Source organism: Mixophyes fleayi, chromosome 2 (assembly GCF_038048845.1).
Source record: "Mixophyes fleayi isolate aMixFle1 chromosome 2, aMixFle1.hap1, whole genome shotgun sequence".
Taxonomy (NCBI): domain Eukaryota; kingdom Metazoa; phylum Chordata; class Amphibia; order Anura; family Limnodynastidae; genus Mixophyes; species Mixophyes fleayi.
Window position 1 is genome coordinate 161,067,138 of NC_134403.1, and position 27,803 is coordinate 161,094,940.

General features: G+C 39.5%; 1 protein-coding gene across 2 annotated transcripts; it reads right to left on the reverse strand.

The window, feature by feature from the left end:
- Positions 1–27,763, reverse strand: ZBTB11 (zinc finger and BTB domain containing 11). Of its 2 annotated transcripts, none has more exons than XM_075194892.1 (11): positions 27,247–27,763; positions 12,109–12,338; positions 11,659–11,890; positions 10,073–11,265; positions 9,511–9,687; positions 8,869–9,090; positions 7,909–8,053; positions 5,968–6,085; positions 4,906–5,064; positions 4,002–4,177; positions 1–764 (listed from the first exon to the last, which is right to left on the reverse strand). In XM_075194892.1, exons 1-11 carry the CDS (start codon positions 27,602–27,604, stop codon positions 247–249), a joined length of 3,528 nt encoding a protein of 1,175 aa, XP_075050993.1. In that variant the 5' UTR covers positions 27,605–27,763; the 3' UTR covers positions 1–246. The 2 variants fall into 2 exon arrangements, with proteins under 2 accessions (XP_075050993.1, XP_075050994.1); XM_075194893.1 differs by having other exon boundaries at positions 27,295–27,762.
- Between the last annotated feature and the right edge of the window lie 40 nt (positions 27,764–27,803).

The following is a 27,803-nucleotide window of genomic DNA, read 5'->3' on the forward strand; positions in this document are numbered from 1 at the left end:
TGCAAAAAAAGGAAACTACATTTATTTCCATTATGTCCAACGAATCATCTAAAAAGAAATATTACAACTTGTACAGTATGTTTTGTAATCACAACTATAAGGGTGACACTGCAAATAGGGATATATGCATACACAAAATAAACAAACAAACCATAAAAGTATTTGGTTACACATAAGCGTTGCATACTTTATTGGCATGGAGTAAGTGCTACAATATATACAGCTCCAGCTAATTGCACATTTATGTCATAGGACCTCTGACACATGACCAACTTCCACTTCCACAGTCTCTAGGTTATCAGTCCCTTCTGGAAGTTTAGCCCCTTGTTGGGCCAGTACATAATTTACCACCTGCATGATGCTTTGGTCAGTAAGTGAAGACACAGAAGCGCCATCCTGGCTGCCAGTAACTGCTTCAACTGAATCAACCACATCTCCCGATACTAAAACAGTCTCAATTTCTTCAGTTATAATCTCCGATTGCGACTCTTCAAGCTCATTTGGCACAAAGCTCACAGCATGTTCAACCTGGGTTCCTTGGTGGTGGAACTGTAGACTGTCTTTCTCCAACATAATTTTGCAAGGTATATAGTTGCTATGATACTTTGTCATGTGTTTGCGTAAATTGCGAGCATCGATGTAGGCTTCATTGCACACAGGGCAGACATAAGGCCTCTCCCCCGTGTGCGTCCTCACATGGCGTTTCAAAGAACGGGCATCTGCCCATGCTACTCCACATGTCAAGCATTCAAATGGCTTTACCCCTTTAAAAAAAAAAAAAAAAAATTAAAGATTATTATTATTTTCAGCAAGCAACTGAACCATTGAATATTACAAGTGCCATATCTGAATTATTCCCAGGTCTGACATTTAAACAAAACATAACTAATTATTTGAACAACAACATAGCTAGTAACATAGAATGATACCTAGGCCCCTGAGCCTATATAAAAACAAATAAACCTCAAAATCAATATTTTCATTTTTGAGCAAGAAGGTATAATATATTGTTCAGTTTTACCCCAAGTGTCCACTGCAGCCCTCTTAAAAAAGTACATTGGGATTGTGCAATTGCTCCTCCTTCAGATAAGCGTTTCTTTTTAGGCTTCCCTTGGGTTCATTGATAGATGGCACCATTTGGATTATTAATTAGCTGGGCAAGCAGTTAATATCCAAAAGCATTATACAAGTACTCTAAAAATAGTCTCCTCTTTTCACTATTTTAACTTAAGCACAGACAGACATCACGTGCATTCACAACCCTCAGTGAAAGTACACACATCTTCTTGTTAACAAAAGTAGGACATAGTAAAGACCATGAATATTTCCTATTTCATACAGAAATCTATGTAATGGAGGAAAATGTATGTAACAGATATGAAGCGGTGTCTGCGACAATGGGCAGTGCATTATGAACAGAGGAACGGCGTTTATGTAAACAAGGAAGCATTATAGATGTGATTACATGCTACAACATGGTGAATGAGGAAAACTTAACGTATCTGATTAAAGTGTACAGGTCATGCAGTTTTGGAAAGTCTAAGGGGTATATTTACCAAACTGCGAGTTTGAAAAAGTGGAGATGTTGCCTATAGCTACCAATCAGATTCTAGTTATTTATTTTGTACAAAATGACAGCTAGAATCTGATTGGTTGCCTAAGTGTGCCTGAATCATATAGCAAAAAAAATTATAGAAATTTGTTTAAATTAGTGGCACAAGCACCAATTTATATCATTGCAAGTATACGGATTTTTGATATGGTGTTCAAAATGTACTTATTTCTGTGGTAATGGGCATATGTGTAGAGGAAATGTGTTTTCTGCACTGTCTAAAGGCAGGTAATATCATGTTAATTAGACCTTTTCATCTCAGTGACCAACATATCCTTTAGCCTGAAGGCACAGGAGAGGGTAATATACTTGCTGTTGGGTTTCCTATCTCTGTAAGACTAAGGATACAAGTGATTCAGAAAATCAGATTGATGTGAATTTTGCAAGTTAAATTGTGTTAAATGCAAGATTACAGATTCTCTCTTATACTGATGGTAAACATTTAATGTAAAATCTCAGATATTACGGCACCAGCTAAGGCAGGTGCTGGGTTACCTCCTGCCAGGCTAGGACTACAAAACTGTATAAAAAGAGCACTGTTTTACCATGTAATGTATCATTCATTCTGTAACTTCTGGATGATCACCAGCACCTCAAACTGGTGTGTAAAAGTCCTTGAGCAATAAAACATCACTGCTTGAAGATTCTGCCTGAGACTATTGCCTGCTGGATCCTGTGACCAACAGATAAAAGCCAGTACGTTCCACGACTGTCCTGTGTTGAACCAAGCGTCTGTGTCAACGCTCGGTCTGCTACCCAGCAGTCCTGGTCCATAGTAAGAAGTCAGGTGGTACCAGCCAGCCCACAGCAAAGATGCATTACAGCAGCTATACCAGCTTCCCAGCAGTGGGAGCCTACAGCTATTGCGCAGTTAGCATTTGCAGTCAGTGAGTGGTGGCAAGGTGACAATACTAGCAGTGGTCGGTAACAGTCGGTTACCGACGGTGAGAAGGAAACAGAGAAACTATGCAGGAAGAACATCCCTCAGTTTACTCTTGCCCCTACAGACAGGGTGTCGAAGTAAGCTCATTCAGTCACACAAACATTAAATAGTACAGCCTCAGTAAAAGCCTTACAGCAATGTACAGTGCAGATAAATCAGCTATAAAAACATCCATGTCAGATGCCTTTGAAATTATTAAAATGATCTGTTGTGTGGGAAATAGTTCCTGTGATAGTGAGCACATGTGCTCCTTCCCTTATACTGAAAGCAGGCAGCTTGATAACATCACAGGCTGTATATCTGGAGTAACCATTTCTAAACAAATGCAATTGATTTAAAATATCCACAGTGGGCACAATATTCAGAATACAACACACTAACAAGATACATTTAAGTAAAAAAAAAAATAAAAAAAAAAATAAATTTTAAAAGATCAGTCCTAATAGGATCCTATATAGAAATAATGTTATACAGCAAATCATAGCAGGCCAGGTATGGTTACTGTGACATTAGCGGCCATGCCCCTCTGTACGTATTCATCAATCTGAAGCCTGTACAGAACACTTCTCTACATTGGAGACTTCATAGCTTTGACCTTGCACTGCTGGGTTGTAGAGAACTACTTCCCAAGCAATTGTGGACAACTTAGTTAACTGGAAACACATTAATTAGTTTGAGTATATTAGTTATTCCACCAATATAAAATTATATTGTTTGTATTATATACATACATAGATTCACACATACTCAAGAAGTGTATGAACTCTAGGCAGAGAGTCAACTGTAATATGACAGAATAGCTAGGATAGATTCACAGGAACAGTTTCCTAGATAGCAGGGTTAAAAGGAGGACTAAGCTTTGAACTTTCCTTAAATGTGAATAGTACTGGGGAATGTGGATGCCTACAGGTTTGTTTTTTTATTATCCCGCTGTAGGCTATGAGCAAACTCAGAGGTTGTGTCTGCAACCTCTTTGCCCACACTGGGCACGTGGGTAGAGGACTGAAAATGTAAAAATGATATTATACCCAATAAATTCAGAAATCCTTTGCAACTAGGTCATGTCCTCAAGCTATTGTATTGAAGAAGATCTAGTTTTGATGTGACTAAGAGGAAAGCTCTGGTAAAAATTAAAGCAATTATGGTGGGTGGGTGGGGATTAAATAAATTATGGGACTGTAATAAATGATGAGACCTACAAACACAATCATAGAAACTAGGTAAAGTACTGTAACAATAGTTTCATAGTCATCCCTTAATATTTACATTTGACAAATCCAAGAGACAATGTTAAAGAAATAAATCAAGAATCCATTTAAAGGTTCAGACATCAGTCTCTCAAATTCCAATGGGATCAGTACAATAGATTGCTTTATTTCTTTATCTTCTACAGTAAAAATGTTAGTTTACCAAGATTTTATATTTACAAAGGTTATATATATTTACCTTCATGATTGTTAACATGTCTTCTAAATTCTCTCAACTGGGTGAAAGTTTTTCCACAATGGTCACAAACTCGTTCAATATTTCTCTTTATTCGTCCTTTCTTGCCATGGGTGGCTTTATTCACATGTCTCCTAAATAGTGACTTCTCATAGAATTCCTTTCCACAAATATTACACCTAAAATAATTTAAATGGTTACACAATACACATATTGATCTCTACATAACACATACATCTATATATGTTTTTGTGCTTTTCTTAAGACCAATTGCTTCCATCTCTCATTGCCCAATGTCAGATGTGTCTTTAGGAATTTTCTATAGCTGGTTCTCTGCAACTCTGCCTTACCCTAGACTCTTCTCCTTATTGTTAACCTTTAAGGACGTCACCTAAAAATCACATTTGTAGAAAGCCTGCTTGATTATTAGCAGCTAGTGATTCCATCCCCCCTCTGTCCAATTAACAAAAAAACAGTCCACCCCCACATTTTATGTTGCTCTTGTTCCCTTACACTGTTAGATTGTAAGCTCTAAAGAACAGTGACCCTGTTATAATTTCTCTTCCCATTTGTACTTGTATGAAATGCTTATACATATTTTACCAATTGTATAACTACATTAAATACTGGATGATATTTATATTGAAATCATAAACATCTGTTGTATAAAACTAAATATAATTTCCCTCTGTATGCGATTTAGATCTGACGACTATACCTTTCATCATATGCATCATAGTTTTATTCACCAAGTAAAAGCCTTGTGTGTATTTTACACAATCAATTGAAACATGCATTTTTAAGAGTCTTTTTGTGCAGAATGCACAGTAATATCCTGCTAGAAAAAGGAACAATGTGCTCTCTTCACTTTTATCGCACACACACACACACACAAGAATGTCCTCACCTGTACGGCTCTGTGACAGAATGAGATTTTACATGTGAATACCAATCTTTCTTCCAACTGTAGCACTTTCCACAAATCTCACACTCAAAAGGCTTCACTCCAAGGTGTTTGTTCATGTGCTGTTGCAGATCCCGAGCTTCACTGAAACTTCTTTCACACCTGTATTCAATATGAATTATATGCATGTTACAAACTTCAAAGACTGTCCACCTAAATATCAGTGATTTCTTTGCTTCCAGCAATTATGTTAGTACTAAATCTGGCTACCTATAAGCAGGACCTAAAACAAATTATATATATAAGGTGTTAAAAAGGTTCTTGTCATGCATTTGGGCCATAGCCCAGGCCTCTACCACCAACCACTCCCAACTGTCACTTCTCCTTCAAGAAATATATATATATATTTTTTTTAAATCTTTATAAACACTTTTAAACAATTAACAAATTAAATTAACAAATTAAAAACATCTTAGTATACCAAATTTCAGCCCTTTCTGAATTTTTTTTCACACACACACACACACAGACAGACTAACACACGCCACTAAACATTTATAATATATATATATATATATATATATATATGTCCTCTCTACCGAACCCCTACCCACCACCCCCTCTCTTCCTCCTCCCTTTATATAAAGCACAATAAAAAACATAACATTTTTATAATTTATTAATTAATTTTATTATATCCACTGTAGCCCAAATTAAAATATTTTATTATTCTTGCTTGATTTGCTATAGACCAAATAAATAAAAAAAATGCCCAGTAAAATAAAATGATTGCATCTGTCATTCAATGTATTCTGTGGTTATCACTGCACATGTACACACTGTCTGTAAATAGAGGTAAAGGCATTCTACAATAAACGAGAAAGTGCTGGTCTTCATTTCTCGTGACACTTATGTGCAGTATATATAAACAAAAAGACCAAGGTAGGGTATTGTATTTCAAAAACAACATTTCAATATATAGGCAATGGGGGAAGAGAGGAATATAATGGAGTGAGCTGCAGCTGCAACATGAAATGTCAGAATATATATTTGTAGTGCACTTACTGTGTGCAATGATATTCCCGAACTTCAGCTTTGGGTCTGTGCTTCTTCAGGTGCTTACTAAGTCCTGATGCTCTATGAAAAGTCTTGCCACAGATTGTGCAAAGATACTTTGTTTCACCTTAAAAACCATTGAAAAAATATGTTAAATACAAATGAACTTTGAAAGATGCAGAAAATAAAACTACAGGAAATGGGTAAAATATTTAAAAATAGTGATCATGATCATCATCCATTTATTTATATAGCGCCACGAATTCTCATTGGCACATAAAATCCTTGGGGGGGGGGCGCTTGGGGGCGGTTGGATGGGGACACCCCGATCTGGCACAATACTGCATCGCCTGAACTAAACAAACTGAGCAGTGACAGCTTTTGGTGTCGTCTCTGGGGTGTCTGCGTTGGGGCACCTCTATGAAGAGAATATGTTTGAAAATCTTGCTGAAGCTGCGATAAAGACTCAAATTCCTCATAATGCATTTTATCGCTACTTGCAGCTTAGGCATGCCACACAGTCGCAATTTGGCAGCTCCCCTCCCACACTTTTAGTTTCCCCCATTAGAACACTTTTGAGAACCATGGACAAATGTAGTCATCTCCATAGTATACACAGAGCTTAAACTACCACTATGCCACTAATAGCTAGTTACCACTTAAAGCTAAATGGGAATCCAATGTTGGCATGCTAGTGGAGGAGGACTGGTGTCATATCCTGAAAAGCATAAGAGATGCCACCTCATGCATAGGGTGTAACACTACCCAACCATTGATTGGAATCGGTGGGAGACAAAATACTGACTGCCATGAGTGGTTTGTTGGGTTGTGACTTTTGGCACCTGTTGTGGGAGTGTCGGGGGGTAGGTGCCTTCTGGGCTAAAGTGTGGGAATGTGTTGATGATATTGTCCCTAGGATCATCTCCCCCCCCCACCACCACCTTTGACATGTCTATTTGGTATATCCCTGGAGGATAGTTGGAATAAACCACTTTACAAACTTGATTTTAACCTTATAACCTTAGCAAAAGTTAGCACTTGGCTCGCAGATGTAAACCCAGATTTCAATAAATGGAGGACACTGGTAAATGATACTAATGATACTAAGAATCATCATCATTTATATAGCGCCAACATATTCCATCGCGCTATGAGGGGTATATGTACAATGAGAGGAGGGCGAAACACAATTGTCACAAAATATGGTCTCCATGGTATGAATCAAGACACAGATTAAACGTATCAGGACATGATCGCAGTCATCCCCACCTCACATTAGATTCGTCCTCTCTCTCTCCCCCCATGGTGACGCCTCTTAGCCTTGGAGCTAGTACCCCTTGCTTTTGCTTTTACTCTTGTTCAAACTCCATTCTCATCCGTGTAGTGAGGACTAGTGTATTAACCAATCTATGCTTATCACAAGTGTTGCTATATTTTATTCTGTAGGTTTGTATAATCTGAGACTGCATTTTGTATTGGTCAATGTTGCCATGTACTCATCTAATATACCCGAGACAATAACAACGGCTTTGTATTGATCCCACAGTAACCAATTGTTTATGGCTATTCTTTCTTTGTATTTTTCTTTTTATCTAGTCTGTCTTGTGTATCTATGTCACTTGTGTATGTTTTAAAAAATGAATAAAAATTTACTTGATTACAAAAAAAAAAAAAAAAAAAAGGTGATCTCATTACACATTTGGCCACAACCACATCACTCAGCAGAATAAACTGACCGTTGTCATCCCAACTTTATGGAATCTATTCATAGTGTATCTCCAGAACCTTGCATAAGCCTCTTCTGCCACCCTACTGTATTCGCACAAAATTTCACCACAATGTCACTGGCGACTACCAACCGTATAATCTGATGTTGTTTTAATGCCAATAAAGAGTAGAATTGTAACTAACAGACCAAAAGGTAGATAAGCAAGTTCAATAGCAAGTTACCTGTATGTGTGCTCACATGTTCCTGCAGACTGCGGTTTGTCACAAACGATTTATCACACATATCACATTTGAACTGTTTGTGTGTTTCATGTAAGGCCTGGTGCATCTTTAAACCATGCTTGTGGGTAAAGGTCTTCTCACATAGCTGAGAACGAGCAAACACACGATAAAACATACAAAAGAAAATAGTTTAACACTTAATACAGTCTTTCTAAAGTTCTAGATATATGTTATTTGCTAATCTAATTAAATGTAGAGTCAGTTCTATAGAAAACCTTTTTTGGCAGAATGATCACTTGATATATACACAAGATATGGACATTATTATGTACAACATTACCCCATTCCCAGAAATACTATGCACACCAATGCACCCTCACAACTGTCCCAATCTCCACTCTAAGCCACACTCGCTCCTCTTCTTTAACTGTGCTCTCTTCCACTTAGAATAATGAGCAGGGTCCTCCATACCCTTTGTTTTGAGGTCTGCATTTATTTTGTCTACCTTGTATGTCCCTGTTTTATATAGTGTGTGTGTGTGTGTGTGTGTGTGTGTGTGTGTGTGTGTGTGTGTGTGTGTGTGTGTGTGTGTGTGTGTTTATGTACTGTGGTGATTTACAATTTATTATTATTATTATTAACAGCATACAAGCCGCCATGTGCTTTACATTGTGCCAAAATTGTATCTGTTCAGTGGTAGATCCGTTCCCAGGAACATCCACTGCCCTGCATATGGGCACCAGGCTGCGAGACTCTGCAGGACAGAAGGACTCTATGGGACAGGAGATTCAGATTTGTATGGATGTGGAGGATGTGCAAGTTATTGTGACTTAGACATTGTTCTCTTTCTGGCACAAAATTCGGTGTGGCATTACCATCCAAAGTGCAAACTTCCTGCAGGGTCGAAGACCCTTCTTTCCTGCTTTGTAAGTTACCCAAAATAATAGACAACACACTTACCTGGCACGCATGTGGCTTCACACCAGTATGTTTGAGCATATGTAATCTCAAAGAGCACATTTTAGGCAGAGTTCTTCCACAAATATCACAAATATATTGCCGTTTGGTCCTTCCTTTGGTCATTTCGAAGCCTGCTTCTACAGCAGCTGGTTCTGTTTTACGAGAGTGTCTGATCAGATGAGCACGTAAGGATGCTCTGTATTGAAACTCCTTCTTGCACAACTACAAGATACAAAGCAAATGGTCAGTAACTGGAAATAGACGTATACATCTGGTTAATAAGCTATATGCCTATCTATTGCTCACAAACATTACATACACATGCTTGCCGACTCAAGATATTTTTGCAGTATTGCCAGGTCAATATATGGCAGTTTACATCGCACCTTCCTAAATAGGAAATAGCTGTTATAGTCATTGCAAAACAATACTTACTAAGAACATAATTGGTTTACTTTAATATTGAGAACAATCTTATTTTAATCCAAGCTGTTTCAAATAAAAAAGTAACTATTGCTTTATATTGACCACATTTATTTCACTTAAAACTTCTGCATTCTAGCAGCAGAAAATGTAGTGTGATTTTGATTGTGAATATCCTTAGCCCATGACAAGAACACCTTTCCAAAAACTGAGATTTACCGGACACTTGAATTCCTTGACGCGGTCATGCTTCACACTGTGCATGATCAGGGCATATTTGCGCTGAAACACCATTCCACATTCTTTACATGTGTGCTCCTCCTCTTCTACCTTTGCAACTTCTTTTTTGGGAGGCAACATTCTTTTTTTGCCTCTCTGCACCAGTTTCCTAGCAGCCTTTTAAGAAAAAGAAAAAAAATAAGACATCATTGATATAATCACACAAACTTAGGGAGTTGTGTATTACTGGACTTTTCCGGCTTTCTTACATTTCCTAACCCCGGCCAGCCCCCCCATGACATCAGAACCACCCCTTCCACAAAACCAAGCTGTTCTATAACCAAAGGATCATCACATCTGAAGACAGACAGGTGTCCTTACGAATAGATAAATGGGTTATGGACAGAGACAAAAATGATGTCAGTCTGATGACTGGGAAGCTCTGCCAGCAGTTCTTCCCACATTACTAATTTTTTTTTTTTTAGAAATTAAATCTGGTATTATCTACATTAAATACATTAGATAAATAGTATAAGTATGCCTTAACATAGCAAGTATGCACCTGTTGAACTGCAGACATAGGATTTGACTGTCTATTTAAATGCTTCTTTTCTTTTCCTCTGTGCATCTGGATGTATCCACCCTCTCCCACAGAGCGCTCTCGCAGCTTGCTTTTATAAGGGCCCACATTTGAAGAGGCTGGAATCTCTGGTGTGGACATACTCATTCCGACAGATTGAGACCCCGCAACTGATGTACTCTCTTCAATGGCAGTAGTCTCCTGGGCTGATGAGCTAGCGTCACCAGCTAGAATTCCCAAAGCAGATGCGTCTCCCCCAAGAGCTGGTGACTTTGGAGACTTAGGGAGTCTACCACGCTTCCTTTTCAAGGATTCTCTAGTTTTTTCTTTGGGTTCTTTTTCCACAATGTCCACGTTAACATCCATATCCATATCCTCAACATTTGGTGAGCCTGGAAGAACAGCAGAATTTGTTAGTCCTGTCTCCAAGGTATCTCCACTTAAACTTGTCTCTTCTGGCCTTTTGTAATGTCTTGTGCCTTCCCCTTCAGTTTCACAGCCTGTCCTCGGTGACTCAGGTGCATGTGCATTAACAACGGATGACATGGAATTTGAACATTCAGTAGCAGATGTACTAACTTCTGGCGTTAATGCTACAGCTTGTTGAGGCTCTGTCTCAACTTGGGCAACTTCGATAACTGCAGGAACAAGTACTACAGGCTGCAGGTCTGAATCTGCATTTGCAATGTATATAGTTGTGGTGCCATCAACAGAGCTGGATGGAATATCACTGTCACTAGTTAGCTGTATTGTGGGCTCCACAGACAAATGTGTTGAAATAGTTCTTGGCTGTGAAGTTGACTTTGCAGTTATGTCCTTTCCAGATTCGATTCCTTCTGCAGCCTGACACTCCACGTTGTCTTGATTTAAAATCTGTTGGCCGATAATTACTTCTTCCACCAAGGACAATGTTTTATTCCCTACATTTGCTGGCTCTTCCATATGGACATTATGCAACTTCTTTTCCGAAGCTACAGTTTGAACATCCCCCTTTTGATATAAAGTAAGCTGCTTTTCCTCCATCTGTTTATGAACAGTTTCACAGATTTCCAACACTTCATGCATGTAGAGATGTCGAGCAAGCATTGCAAGTTCAGCCATACTGCAGAAATCAAAGCTAAGATCCGAGGTGTATGCAAATTCCAGTAGTGGCAGGAAACTGGCCTTGCAGAATCCTACCAATCAAGACATTGAAGAAAAATTATACAAGAGAACCCATATAATCTGTGGCATCATAGTACTTGTTAATACTCACTAACAGAAAATACAATCTTGAAAGAACAGTAGCAAAGTAAGTTGTTGGATATGAAAAATAACTTGAGGATAATGGTCGGCGAAACGCTGCATATGTGAAACACTGTTACAATAGTGTAATTATAAAACAAACCTATTAACTTATTTCATTAAGTTATTCTAAATTCTATTTTGGGTGCTAACCACTCAGATGCATTCAGGAAGCTGGGCAGAAGATGAGCTAATGCCATTATATTCTGTTAACGTAAGTAACTAAAGATTGAAATCTACATCTAATTTAATCAAGACTAAAAGTAACTAAATATGGCTCTTACCGGAGAGATCTACAAATGCTTCATGGCTAGAGACTGCTCCTTTTTCAATGAAAAGCTCTCTGAAGTACTCGCTGCTGGCCGCCAGGACTGACTTGTGTGCCTTATATTCCTCGCCTTCAATGAGCAGTGTCACATCACAGAACTGATTAGCAAGTCTTTGTTGGTTCAACTGATCCAGCACTGCCTGGCCATGCTTCAGAGAAGACTGCTTCACTATGCCTTTACTATCAACCTGAAGGATTAAGAGGAAAACATGTCTACAGACTTATAGGTCCTGAAAGGCGACACATTTTATAAGAATGTGGCTTTTAAAAAGAACTCTGTAGAGATGTTTAGAAAAGAGACAACAGCAAACTATAGCTATGATAATAAATAATAATTAAATCTGATAACAAATAATTATGATGAAACAAGCATGTAAAATTAAGTTAATAAAATCAGAACACATACAAAAACCAATTCATGTTTTGCCACTGGCTTCTTTCTAGTAGGCTTAAGAGTCAAATTTGCACTGGATACAGGGTTACTGCATTCATCATCTGTCTCATTGCTGTCTGATCGCACTTCAAGCCCAAACTCCTCCAACATGTCTGAGGGATCTGTCACAGAACGTGAACGGTCTGTCTTCTCCTGGCATTTACTGCACTCCTTGATGTAATCTTTCATGTGTTTCAAAATACCTGATTGAATGAAAAAGAAACAAAATCATTGATGCAGACTGTTTTCCCTTCCATCTGTTATCTATGTATTATTGGTGTGATTGTAACATATTTAATTAAATTATTTACAGTAAAGTAGTAAATTTAGTAAAACTCGTTATTAGCAATGCCTGTGCAAATAGGGGAGGAGGTTTTGCCAAAAAAGAGCAGATCTCATCAACAGCCCCAGTGACTTGTTAACTATAGATGGGGTTTTTTTTCACTTAAAAACCAATGAGATTAAGGCACTTGTCATATGCTCTGTCAGACCTGGTGTAATGAAGACTGACGAAAACATTTTGACAAATGTAGAGGATTCTTCACAACCTAACTGATCCACAGTTCATTTTTGATAAAAGTGTGCAACAGTTTTTTTTAATGAAGGTCCCATAGAGTGCTTGTACATGTGCATAGTGAGTGAATGTCATTCACAGTGACATTTTACACACAGAGATGGCGAATCACTTTCCTCACTACACATGTTCATTTTCCAAGAAGCACTGACACTGTATCTATACTATCTCTATCTGGAATTATTTATAATTGCATGTGTGTGGGTCCAAAATATGTGGTGCTCAATAATAATCTGACCAAATCGATCACATTATATTTTGGCATGTTGGGTAAATCTGGTCGGATGAGGACTCAGGCCAAAAGCCGACATCTTCCGACAGTAGTTAAAAGCTCAGTTAAGCCTTTATCCAGCCAACAAGTGTCGCAAAACTGGACACTGATCCTGTCGAATGGACCTACCAGCAGGTTTGGCCCACTTGTGTCTGGCCTATAATATATGTATATAGAAGTGTTAGGAGCTTGTCTGAAATGCATAAACTTGAGTTAACATACTGATCATAAGGGATATCTTTTTATACAGATGGTAGACTTCTTGATGGTAATCCAATTGAATGACACTGCAATTTCCTTCTTATAGCCACCTTTAGCCAAATATGGCTGATTAACGATAGCTGGTGCTTAGCTAAATAGAAAATGTAAATACAATGTCGGGTATCTCAAGTTCTATCATGGTATAGGTACTTTTACACACACATTTACCAAACCCACCACAGCACAATTTAAGACTACGGCTCCATCAAACAAAACAGTTTCAATAACAAGTGAAACATAGTTCACAATATTATGAAAACACATGCAAAGCATGAACATTGTAACATAATGGATGTATCTTCTCAAACGATTCTAAAAATCATCTAGTTGTAGAAAAGGGCTAACTCAATAGACAATGCTAGACTATGATAAATCAGTCAGCAAAATTTTGCAGAAATTAATGTTACTATATAAAAAGACATGGAGAGTTGTGATTGAGGGACAGTGCTGTGTGTCTGAATATATTTATGCAATTCCTGTTATTAAACAATATTAATGATCAGAAATTATAGTCTTGCAAAATGTACTAACAGGAGTACAGCATAGTTATATTAGGCTGTGCAAACAAATCATTGTAGAAAACAAGGCTGGACAAGTCCTAAGAGCCAGGCATCCAATGAGTCTACAAAATTACTACAGGAGCCCAATGTTAATAATTTGTATTGATGCCAATGGATACTAAGGGGCATATTCAATTCTGTTTTCCGCCGTGCAAAAACTATTACCGTTATTACGGTAACTACAGCAGGATTTCAGCTCGCAGCTCCCTGAGCCGCGAGCTGAAATCCGGCGAGAATAGTACCGTAATAACGGTATTTACGCGCACTATTGCCGTAATGACGGTAATAGTGCGTGGGGCACGTTACGGCTGTAACGCCAACAATTGAATATGCCCCTATGAGAGTACCTGGATATCAAAATAAAATTGGACATGTTATCAGCTTTACTACATTAGCTAGTTAAAAAGGTATCCCTTTCTGGCATATACATTTTTCACCATGATATCTTAGCAGCTTTGTGGACCATCTCTTAGCATCAGCGAGGTCAAATCTAGATTGGATAGTATTGTGATTAATGAGAAAATAGCCCATATTACACTCCCTAACAATGTTTTTCTAATCTGTAGACTCTGGATGAATCAGAAAAGTAGTGTAGCATATCTTATACCAGCCAGGGGGTGTCAGCGTTCTTATAAGATTTGCCATGTTTAGGGTGATCCCTTTTTCCAAAACACTATACAAACACCCTGGGACGATAATCACAGATTTTCCTTGGTATAACAAGCACCCTGCAGTGATGCATCAAACCATTAACAGCAATAAACATGTGCAATTACAGCACATACACAATTTGATTGTATTAACATAAAAAAATCCCAAGTCAACCTATTGGACTCCATACAACTGCATGCCTTGTACACGCCAAAATATTTATGTACAATTTTTTTTTTATTATTATTATTATTATTTTATTTTTTTTAAAAAAAAATAAAACAACCTGCATCTCCCAATTGAAACATGAGGAGATCTACATTTTCCTCCAGCATCAAATTTAAGGGTTTTTTTTGTTTTCTTTTTTTAAATACAGGCAAAAACTAATTGAGGTTTTTACTCTGTGTTACATATTTATGTTAAGGTACCCAAAAAAGTAATCAATAATTTTTAAAATAAATGTTTGAAACAGCTTTTGACAAATTATTTTTTCATTGAAAGATTTGTACAAATCTAATAAATCGTGTTAAATTGAGCATGCACAGAAAAGAGATAACTTAAATATGATTTGACTGCAGAAATAAACTATAGGTTCATACAGTCAGACCCTTTTATATGTGCTTTTTATTAAAATTTCTAAGTCTAGTCAATATTTCCCATCTTTCTTCTCCAATTTGAAAGTGTCCAGTTGTAGAAATCCTATAATATATACACGCATACACTGAAAAAGCAATCTCATTTTAAAAGGAGGACTTTTCTTGTTTTTAACATAAATCATTGTGGCATTTGTCCTTGCTACTATTCATGATTTATAATTCTGCACAGTATCATGGAAAACCATGGCATCCATAGTCACATGATGTAGTGAGCAGAAGGGCATTACATGTGGGGAGCCATGAGCCTGTGTGTGATAGGCAGCCATACTTTGTTCCCTGTAGAGATATTTTACAATAGGACAGAATGATTTGGAGGATAGCCAGGAAAAATGACAGATTAATTGCTTTAAAAGTGTACTTAACTTGTTATATAAAGCAAAAATTAACATAAGCCTTCTATTTGGGATTGCAGATGTAATACTTTTTATATCTTATTTTAATGTTCCTATCATATAATCTCTGTTTCTTTCCTAATAAGTATTGCTGTGTCTGCCATTCGTGGAATTGTTTCTATTGTATTTATGCATTCTTTTAGACTGGGCTTCTCTGTACACAGTACTCAAGGTGAATTGTTACCAGTGATCCATAAAACAACAAGACCTCCCTCTTCCTTCTACAAATACCTTTTCTTATACAAACAAGTATTGTTCTGCTTGATTAACTTCACATTTGAAATCACTCCATGATTACATTACCATTGATTTTGTATTCTGCTTTTGGCTTTGTGTGTGCAACATGTATTATTTTACTGTGATTATTTCAATTTAAAATTAAAAAACAAAAAAAGAAAACAAAATGTAAAGCCACCCTTGAAGCAGAGCAGAGTTGGACAAGCGGAACCTTCATGGGGACCACAGGATTGCCTTAGAGATGAGCGCATTTGGATTTCAGAAATCCGAGCCCACCCGAACGTTGCGGATCCGAGCCGGATCCGAGACAGATCCGGGTATTCCCGCCAATTGCAAAACTGAAACCGAGGCTCTGAGTCATAATCCCGCTGTCGGATCTCGCGATACTCGGATCCTATAAATTCCCCGCCATCTTCACTCGGGCATTGATCAGGGTAGAGGGAGGGTGTGTTAGGTGGTCCTCTGTCCTGCTATATCTTGTGCTGTTCAGTTCTGTGCTGTGCTCTGCTCAGTCCAGTGGTGCTGTGTCCTGTCCTTCTGAGTTCAGTGGTGCTGCTGGGTCCTGTGCTGTGTCCTGTTCAGTCCAGTAGTGCTGTGTCCTGTGCTCTGTCCTTCTAAGGGCATTGTTATTTCCCCATTATTCCCAAATTATAAAAAAATAACAAAAAAAGTAATTATACAAAAAAAAAAATCCCAAAACAATCCTGCAGTATAAGTCCATTGGTACTGCTATATTACAAAGTTCACTGATTCAGCAGTATAAGTTTAGTGGTACTGCAATATTACAAAGTTCACTCATTCTGCAGTATAAGTCCAGTGGTACTGCAATATTACAAAGTTCACTCATTCTGCAGTATAAGTCCATTGTTGTTACTGCCATATTACAAATTTCACTGATTCTGCAGTATAAGTCCAGTGGTACTGCTGTATAACTCCAGTCCAGTGGTACTCTCCTGTGCCGCATATAATTTTTAAAGGCTTTGCCGAGTGTGTGTGGCTTCGGGGTACACTCTTGTGCTACATATAATGCAGAACAAAAATTTGAAGGATAAAGTAGGGAAAGATCAAGACCCACTTCCTCCTAATGCTGAAGCTGCTGCCACTAGTCATGACAGACGATGAAATGCCATCAACGTCGTCTGGCAAGCCCGATGCCCAATCTCCTAGTACAGGGCATGTAAAATCCAAAAAGCCCAAGTTCAGTAAAAGTAGCAAAAAGAGAAACTTAAAATCTGAGGAGAAACGTAAATGGCATATTGCCAACTTTACGACACGTAGTGGCAAGGAACGGCTTAGGCCCTGGCCCGTGTTCATGACTAGTGGTTCAGCTTCACCCAAGGAACTAAGCCCTCCTCCCCCCCCTACAAAAAATTTAAGAGAGTTATGCTGTCAGTAACAACACAGCAAACAACTCTACGTTCTAAAGAGAAATTATCACAAATCCCCAAGGCGAGTCCAAGGGTGTTGGTGGTTGCGAAGCCTGACCTTCCCATCACTGTACAGGAAGAGGTGGCTCCTTCCACCATTTGCAGCACGCCCTCTGCATATGCTGGAAGGATCACCCACAGTCCAGTTACAGATTTAACTAATGAAGGTGTGAATGTTGTACACCGGGAGGAGGATATTGATGTAGCTGGTACTGAGGAGGATGTTGATGATTATGATACAGACAGATACCAAATTGCCTTTCTGAATTTCTATTTATATTCTAGATTATATAACGGCTGAATAGTTTTCTATTTTACTCCTAGTGGAGAGGGGATCTGATGCAGGCAGATACCAAACTGCCTTTGTCCATTTCTTTGTATATTTGAATTTCTAGTTCTACAGTCTATGCAGGCTGCTTTTTTTATATTCAACTACAAGTGTAGGGCGGGGGGGCATAGATAGCCACCAAAGTAACGTGGTTTATTTAATTTCACGTTCTAGCTCCAGTGTCTGTGCAGCCTGCTTTTTTTTATCTTCAAAGTATTTACAAGCCTTGCAATCTAAATTAACAAGAGGTAGTGACGTGCTAGAACTCCACCCTCTATATGCTGCAGAGGATGGAGGAGCATCAAAAGGCCATTCAAGCCTACACTGCCACCTACGACATAGGAAAAGGAGTGGGGATGCGCCTGAGTCAAGCGCACTGGAGAATGATTTCCGTGTTGTGCAAGGTTCTGCAGCCATTTGAACTTGCCACACGAGAAGTCAGTTCCGACACTGCCAGCTTGAGTCAGGTGATTCCCCTGATCAGGCTTTTGCAGAAACAGCTGGAGAAAGTGAGGGAGGAGCTGGTACACCATTGCGATTCCACCAAGCATGTAGCTCTTGTGGATGAAGCCCTTCGTACACTTTGCCAGGATCCGAGGGTGGTCAGTCTTTTAAAGTCAGAGGAATACATTCTGGCCACCGTTCTCGATCCTCGGTTTAAAGCGTATGTTGTGTCTCTGTTTCCGGCAGACACAAGTCTACAGCGGTGCAAAGACCTGCTGGTCAGGAGATTGTCCTCTGAAAAGGACCGTGACATGCCACCAGCTCCACCTTCATCACTGTTTGTGCGGTTCCAAAAAAGAGGAACTGCCATTTCTATTGCTACCTTCTTTCTTTCTGTATTTCCTGTGTCCTGTGGTCTGTTCTGCTAAGGGCATTGTTATTTCCAAGTTATTCAAAAGTTCTAAAAAAACAAATTTAAATTTATAAAAAATTATAAAAAATTAATTTAAAAAAAAAAAAAAAAAAAAATTTCCAAAAATAATTGGAAAAAAATATTACAAAATTTTTAAAAAATCTAGCTTGTACTGCTATTTAAAAGTCTAACTACGATCATTCACTGTTGCTGTACCCAAAAATAATAGGTACTGCTATTAAAGTACAGTCCAGTAGTACTCTCCTGTGCCGCAGATAATTTGTAAAAGCTTTGCCGAGTGTGTGTAGTTATGTATCACAGGTTTTAAGAAGAGGCACAACACTGACAACCTGTTAGAGAAACTGAGGGAAATAATCTCTCTGTGGCTCACCCCACTTAGAGTCTCCTGGGGATTCGAATAACTGCCATTTTTATTACTACCTTCTTTCTTTCTCTATTTAAAAAAAAAAAAACTGTCATTTCTATTACTACGTTAATTGTTTGTGCAGTCACAAAAAAGAGGAACTGCGCCCTTAACTGCTATGTTGGTTTTAGACGTCCATCCGGTGTCCGCCATCTGTGCACTGGAATTCAGACCAGTTGAGGGTTTTATTATTATATTGTGGCCCCGGTACCAAATTGGGTACCAGGGCCACTCCACTACGCAGTCCAGATACTTTTTTGGTGGAATTCAGACCAGTTGAGGGTTTTTTTATTATATTGTGGAGACCACTCCACTACGCAGTCCAGATACTTTTTTGGTGGAATTCCGACCAGTTGAGGGTTTTTTTATTATATTGTGGAGACCACTCCACTACGCAGTCCAGATACTTTTTTGGTTGAATTCAGACCAGTTGAGGGATTTTTTATTATATTGTGGGGACCACTCCACTACGCAGTCCAGATACTTTTTTGGTGGAATTCAGAACAATTGAGGGTGATATATTGTGGCCCCGATACCAAATTGGGTACCGGGGCCACTCCACTACGCAGTCCAGATACTTTTTTGGTGGAATTGAGACCAGTTGAGGGTGATATATTGTGGCCCCGATACCAAATTGGGTACCGGGACCACTCCACTATGCAGTCCAGAAAGCTACCTCGGTGAAACGTTTTGGACTAAAAACAATATTGTGAGGTGTGAGGGTGATCAGAATAGACTGGAACTTAGTGGAAATGATTGTTATTGAATGTTATTGAGGTTAATAATAGAGTAGGAGTGATTTGTCCGACCATTATGTACAAGTTTTTAGGCAGGTAGAATGAAAAATACATGACATAAGATTCTGATCATGGCTGGAAGGTGCGGTAGTTTTATTACACTTAGCAGACAGAGGCAGATTCAATAAAAAGTGTGCTTGCCAAAATTGCAATCAGCCCCTCCTGAAGTGGTGTGGGTGTGTGAAGCGATTGCATCACGGAGGCCATGCCCCCTTCTGTGCAATGCAAATTGCATTGTCAACCATCTACTCTCACTTCAATAGAAGCGGTGGGATCCAGGAGAAGAAGAGTAAGCGAGTGTTATCAGCAATGTACTGTCAGAGGCAAGTTCAGACTGAACATTGCTTGTAACTAAGGCTGGGTACACAATACAGGCTTGAGTCGATTATCGTGCCGATCACACGATAAACAACTGTTCGACCTGATATTGCACTAGTGTGTACACGGAAACGATGATCAATCCAAAGCTCATAGTACTGTTTCATGTGATTTTTAAACCAGACTAAAAATCTTGTTCAATGATGGAACGATTCTGCAGTGTGTATTCACTCACAATCAGGATTCTCCAGAAAGTTTAGAGTCATGATCTTTTCAGCTGGTGGCTATCAGATCCGAAGATAAATCTTTTAAAACATATATGGTGTGTACACACGAATTGGCACTTTTTATTTTTTTTCAGTTGTTTGTAAAATCGTTACGGATATGACATCGAGAAATTTTTCGTATAATGTACCCAGCCTTAATCTGCTCCATGTCAGTAATCCTGCTGAAAAGATAATGCAGATAACCTCTTTAGTGATACCCAGAAATCTGCTGGGCACTAGGACCCAGTGGAACAGGACTGTCTCACAACATGATATAGGCGAGACTCTAAGACCCAGAAAAAGTTCAGTCTGTAAGACTGCTGGAATGTTCCAGGGTTTTGTGGCAGAGATTGTTGAAAGGAGGAGCCTCAAAGTGAATAAAGACTGAGGAGACATTTTTTGAAAAGAGATGTTTTTATGCTATACTGTTGTAAGGAAAAGTAAGGCAAGTTTTGCTGAGAGATAGAGTGCTGCAGAGGGCTGAGGTGTGTGGTCAGCCAGAATACTGCATGTAAAAAGACTTGAAGACAAGGGCAAATACCAGCGAGTCAGATTGGAGCTGACAACTATCTACACAACAGGAAACAGGTCTGTGTAATCACACCAACTATATATTCTCTCTCACTACCCATTATATCCTACATTTTAAAGAGCTGCGAGCTAGATTTACAGTGACATTTGCTTAACAAGTGGAGTACCTCAACCATCCTTCCAGTACCACCTGCAGCACATGATCCCAGTTATAACTGAATTACAGATTTAATCACCAGTGCCCACTCTGATAGTAACCTGATATCTTCAGCATCCTGCAACCCATCATAACCAGTATATGCTAGCAAAGTAAAGGCATTATTCGCGACTCTTCTCCTGCAAGATCAGATTAAAGCAGTGATAATAGCCTTGACAACACATTGCAGTGTGTTATACGTGTAATATAGTTACAAGACTGCTATTATAATTGTGTGCCTCCATTATAATAAAAGTGCCTCCTATCCAGTTCTAACAGTCCCAAGGAAACATTTACGCTAATATATATGCTAATTTGCTCTACTGAGGATGGACTTTGTTTAAAAGGGGATTCATTAACTCTGATATTATTTGCTTGTGATGTATTGTTTGAAATGAATGTTCTTTATGATAGTAGGGAATATTTTAGTGACGTATTGTTCCTGTATATTAAATCTGATGTCACTTCATTCATTTGGTGTCCTTAGTTTTCAAGAAAGACAACTATGCCTGTATGATATTACATTAGCTTCTTGATGGCAACAATTTTCCTATACCCAGCCCTGTAGAACAGGAAGTCCTATTGTCAAGCACAGCAGGAAACCACTGTGCCGATAATGTTATCAGAAAAAGAACTAAAGCTGCCACACTCAAAGCTATTTATTTACTTTAATCGTTTTATTTATAACAGCAGAGTACAATTAAGTACTGGTCACAACGAATAACTATACAAAATGTATGAAATGTACACAGGTTATAGTAGCTAAAAAAACATATTAGGGCTAATATACAAGATGTGTCCAAATGATATGGGACTAATTTTGAAAAACTGCTGTTTAAAAAAAATAATAATAATAATTATAGATGGGTGGGAGTGAGAAGGGTGCTGGGACTCAGGTAAACAAACAATAGGCAAAAATAAAGAAAGAGGAGTAGGAAAGGATGGTTGAATTGTCTCTGTAGCTAGTGGGGAGGGAGGAGAGTGCTGTAAATTATTCTGAGGGGCGGCACTTGTATACGGTTGAGCCATGTCAAACATGCGGCCCAAATGCATTTTTGTGGCCCCGCCGTGGCTCCTCTCTGTGCAGTGAGGAGCACCCGGAGTGGAGCCACAAGAAGAAGACAACAAAACAGAAGAGAAGAAACAAGGCAATAGAAAGGCAAGTGAAGGGGAACTAAAGCAGTATGGAGGGTATAGTGTAAAACAGGAGACAGGTGAAGAAGAGCAAAAGCAGCATGGAGGGCACAGTGTAAAATTTTATTTTTTCTTAATATACCTTACAAAGCTGCATAGGAGACTCTCTTGTTCTAGCGGCCCACACAATCTTAAGCTGGGTACACACTGAAGAATTTTTTCCGACCAAGGTGTTATCTCAAACGATTATACCTATGACTGAAGGTCCGATCAGTCTGGCGATTCATGCATATACACTGACACCATTTACCTTCAGATCTGTGCTCTTCATCTGGTCCTCTAGTCTGGAGAATGACAGCACAATATTCATTCATTCACTACTGTCACACTGATTAAAACCGCCTTATTATATCCAGCCACATGTCCTAACGAATTTCGTTAGCTTCTGTGACTCTAAAACAAAATATTCTGTCTCAGAACGAACAAATGAATTATTCCTTCTACAGCACTTTCTACATTTATTTACTCTGACATTCAGTGCTAACATCAGCTAAAAAGAGCCCAACTCTGTAAACCCTATGGAGATCGTCAGCATGAGTCCTTACACACTACATGATCGTTAGGCGATTGATCAGAAAATATTAAACGGAACGACCAACCAAATGCAACGATGATCAGCACATTTACAGACCAGCCATGTAAATCAAGACACACATGAAATACACATGATGTATGGCTTCATTGCTATTAGTTCACTTGTTCAACAGAAAAAGAAAGTTTATGTCATAAACAGGAATGCTTGCCACCATAATTGCCATTTCATCAGTTTAACAAGGGCATTGCACCACTAGTCTGTTTTTAGGAATCCTTCTTCCTTCACATTTGTTCTGTGGCTTCCCACTTTACTCCGTTCCCCTCCTCACAGCAACACTATCCCTATCACATGCATCCCTGTCCTCACTAACAATCACATAAGTCAGGTCATTGCCTCTGACAAGATCAGCACACTCCTGTCCTGAACATCTTTACTGTTGTGAGCATTATCATTTGGCTACATATTGTTCTAGTGCACCAACAATAAGATATTCAGACTAGTAAAATACACCTTAAAAAACAACATACAGGTGAACTAATGGCCTTGCAGCATGTGTACTTCACACAAATCCACATTTACATGGCTGATCTTGTAGCCTTGGTGAGTGTGGCCAAATTACGAAAAACGTTTAAGTAGTCTGGAGTCCATGCTAGATAACATCATGTCAGCAACTTGATAGTTAACGATTTATAATATTCTATATTATTACGGATTATATATACTATAAAACACATGTTTAACCTAGAGTAAAATATTATATTGCATTTCATTACTGAGGGGATAGAGGGGACTTTTCTTCTATCCACATCAAAACTTTTGACACCAAGCCAAGAAACTGACTTGGTGACACAATACATGGAACATTTTAGAGCCTGAAATGGCGGAGAATAGAAAAAAAAGTTTGCAGTGAAGTAGACAGCAAGGCCACACGCACCGTCAGACAGCAAGGCCACACGCACCGTCAGACAGCAAGGCCACACGCACCGTCAGACAGCAAGGCCACACGCACCGTCAGACAGCAAGGCCACACGCACCGTCAGACAGCAAGGCCACACGCACCGTCAGACAGCAAGGCCACACGCACCGTCAGACAGCAAGGCCACACGCACCGTCAGACAGCAAGGCCACACGCACCGTCAGACAGCAAGGCCACACGCACCGTCAGACAGCAAGGCCACACGCACCGTCAGACAGCAAGGCCACACGCACCGTCAGACAGCAAGGCCACACGCACCGTCAGACAGCAAGGCCACACGCACCGTCAGACAGCAAGGCCACACGCACCGTCAGACAGCAAGGCCACACGCACCGTCAGACAGCAAGGCCACACGCACCGTCAGACAGCAAGGCCACACGCACCGTCAGACAGCAAGGCCACACGCACCGTCAGACAGCAAGGCCACACGCACCGTCAGACAGCAAGGCCACACGCACCGTCAGACAGCAAGGCCACACGCACCGTCAGACAGCAAGGCCACACGCACCGTCAGACAGCAAGGCCACACGCACCGTCAGACAGCAAGGCCACACGCACCGTCAGACAGCAAGGCCACGCGCACCGTCAGACAGCAAGGCCACGCGCACCGTCAGACAGCAAGGCCACACGCACCGTCAGACAGCAAGGCCACACGCACCGTCAGACAGCAAGGCCACACGCACCGTCAGACAGCAAGGCCACACGCACCGTCAGACAGCAAGGCCACACGCACCGTCAGACAGCAAGGCCACATTCATTGTCAGACAGCAAGGCCACACGCACCGTCAGACAGCAAGGCCACACGCACCGTCAGACAGCAAGGCCACACGCACCGTCAGACAGCAAGGCCACACGCACCGTCAGACAGCAAGGCCACACGCACCGTCAGACAGCAAGGCCACACGCACCGTCAGACAGCAAGGCCACATTCATTGTCAAGTTTCCTAAACGTTTATGCAAGTTTCAGGAACTTGTCACCACTGAAAAAAGAACACTTGGTGAAAACTATTATTATAATTACTCATCAGACATCTTGTGTGAAAGTAAACTGAAAGAAACTGCAGGAAGATGCTCAAATCCTCCAAAGGCTAATGATATAATGTGTACTCAGCAAGATAATGTGATTACACATACATGGCCTGATTTAAGCTTGGACGTAGGTCCGTTTGCGTATTGTAGCTAGCATGAAATAGCTCTGCGCATGCTCAGGAACCGATGTAATGCCAATAAACGCATTTGCATGCAATTCATGTCTGAACAAGTTACACTTACGAATGCCTACGACTGGCACGGGGAGGAAGGGTAAGGATGAAGGTAGGCCATGTACAGTAAGGGTGTGTTGATGCAGATGTGGCTAATTCAAGTCGTGTTTCTCCCAAGCACGCTTGATTTCAGCTGTATCACTTGCACCAGTTACAGAGCCATAAGTGCTGAATGGTAGTGATGAGTGGCATGGCACATTCTTTGTATTAAAAACTACACGTATGTGTGCCACTAACTAGCAGAGAACATGTGTATGAAAGGAAGACTGATCATATAGACTCACCATATTTACGGTATGCATTAAAAGCATCTTGATTAGTTAATGTAAAAAAAAAAAAAAAAAACAACAAAATTATATTTTTTTAAATCCACATTTTATTATACTATTAAGAGTTATTCACTTATTTTATTCTTGTTTTTAAGGTTTTCTGATGTGACCTTTAAGTGAACAGATGTTTGTGCGTATACTGTAGTCTATTGTGTGTGTCCTACATATGGCAAGATCATTTAGGCAGAGCATACTTACACCCAGATTCAAATGCAAACATATCTTGAGATACACTTGGATTTGAATACAGGCGAATTTCCGCACAAGTTCCATGCTCTTTTATATTTATTTAAATGCAATTTGCTTCTGAACATGAATCAAGACTATAGAGGTTTTAATGTACTACAGAACCTAGTAGTAGTACTACTAGTAATAACACACACAAATATTGTGGCAATGGAAGAAAAAGTAAAAACTAGACTGCATATGAGGAGGATTTATATAAATCGGGATATTATAGAATTATAAATACTTATATATATTATATATTCTTGGGAGAGCACGCTATGCATTGGGTCAAAGTAATTTCACCTTAAAGCTATGTACCCAATGGCATTCAAAATTATGTGTTTAACAAGTGTTTTTAATGTAAATGGATGTAACAAATAAATAAAATAATTGTATCAAATAAGACAATGGTACCAAATAAAACACATATGTGTTTTTATGTGCATATAATTTGCTTTGCCTTATTCTGAACACTTCTTGTTCCATTGTAGTGCATCTGATGCAGTCGAAAACTTACATTCCTCTCTAAAAACGCATATCAGATGTACATAAATGCAGTGTGCTTTCAATGTATTTTTACTTGCATTATAACATGCATAAAAAAATGTATTTTTATAACCAGTGTGTACAAAAACCTTAGCATCACAATTACCAGATTTTTTTCTTCTTCCATGCACAGCAGACTTCCTGTTTATTAAAAGTACCCAGACAATGGGCAACTATCGGTCAGACATGGCTGATAATTGTTGTGTGTGTAAATGTTATTAGTAACTCTTTTACATAAAGCCAGATTAAAAGGACAAATAAAATACAAGCTGTCATTTAGATAAACCCTACTAATAGCATTTACATTTACAAATATACCTGTAAAACGCCCCCATTCCTTGATAGCACATGCCATTGTCTTTACATTTCCTATGCAGTACAAGCTTTTGTTTATGTTATCAACCTTTTACTGCATGAGGTACCAACTCCAATGTCCTTCAATGGGATTACAGACAAGAAGTCGGCCATGTATAGAACCATTCTCCCTACATGCACAACTTTACGTCATATTTACAGTTTTCATTAGATTCTGAAACTTTTCCATATCTTATTGTCAATGTTATTAGCAGCTCTTTTATAGTAGGCAACTAGTTGCTTCAAAGGGCCTAAAATACAGGTGGATTGAAAAAAAATTTTTTTATATATATATATATATATATATATATATATATATATATATATACACATATATACATACACACACACACACCTAGATATCTATATAGCATCATCACCATTTATTTATATAGCGCCACTGATTCCGCAGTACAGAGAGCTCATTCACATCAGTCCCTGTCCCATTGGAGCTTACAGTCTACATTCCCATATCCCCACTGAAGAACACTGCAGCCAACAACTGTTAACCACTTTTATAAAAGTTGTTTAAAAGTAATAGTGGTTCTTTTATTATTAGTATTTCAACAGTCTATGAACTAAAAAAAATTCTAATAATTTTATATGCTATGAAACAATGGGTAGTATGATCTTACCCTACCTTATACCTGTACAAAAGGTGCTTAATTCCATGCTCATGAAAGTTAATGCTTATAGATATACAAACAATAAAATAATGGTTATTGTGCACATAGTATAAACAGATATTTTAAAATATAAGATAACCCAGGATTCAACTTTAGTATAAAAACACATGTATAAAACATGTCTGCAACTGCAAAAAAAGATGCTGACTGTAACCCATGGTAACCAATCAGACGTCTGCTCTCATCTTCTAAGCTGCAGAAAAAGGAGTTGTGATCTGATTGGTTCCCATGGAACCAGGCTCATTTTTGCAGTTACCTGAGCACCGCTGTCCATGACGCTGCCCCAGTATATCAGTGATCTCACCTCTCCACCAGTAGCGCTGGGACAGGAGGTGCCATGTCTGGTGCCGGGTCAGATGCTCCCCTCCCGCCCCGATGTGCGCCTCCTCTATCAGCCCCTTCCTGCGCTCGGGCTGCAGCACCACCTCCAGCTCGGTGAAGCGCTCTTTGTCCCGGTGTCTGCGCTGATAGAACAGGGTACCCGACCTCACCACATAGCAGGCGGCGGCCTTGCGGATCTTGCGTTTGACATTACCCTCGGTACCCGGGGCATAGGGCTCTCGTTCGTTGGTCAGATAGCGAAGGATCGCCAGGTAGCTCTCCTCACTTGACATCTTCCCCGGGTAGCTGTCCTGACAACACCCACTCCTTCCCAGTCATCGGCTATGAAACCCACGGACCAGACCCCAGCTTTCCCGTGCACCGCTGCCAATGACAGCTCCACGAGGAACTGCAGATATCGGAACGTCTGGCGAAGTCACTTCTCACGGAAAGTCAACATGGCTGCTGCACCACCGGAAGTGACGTACGATG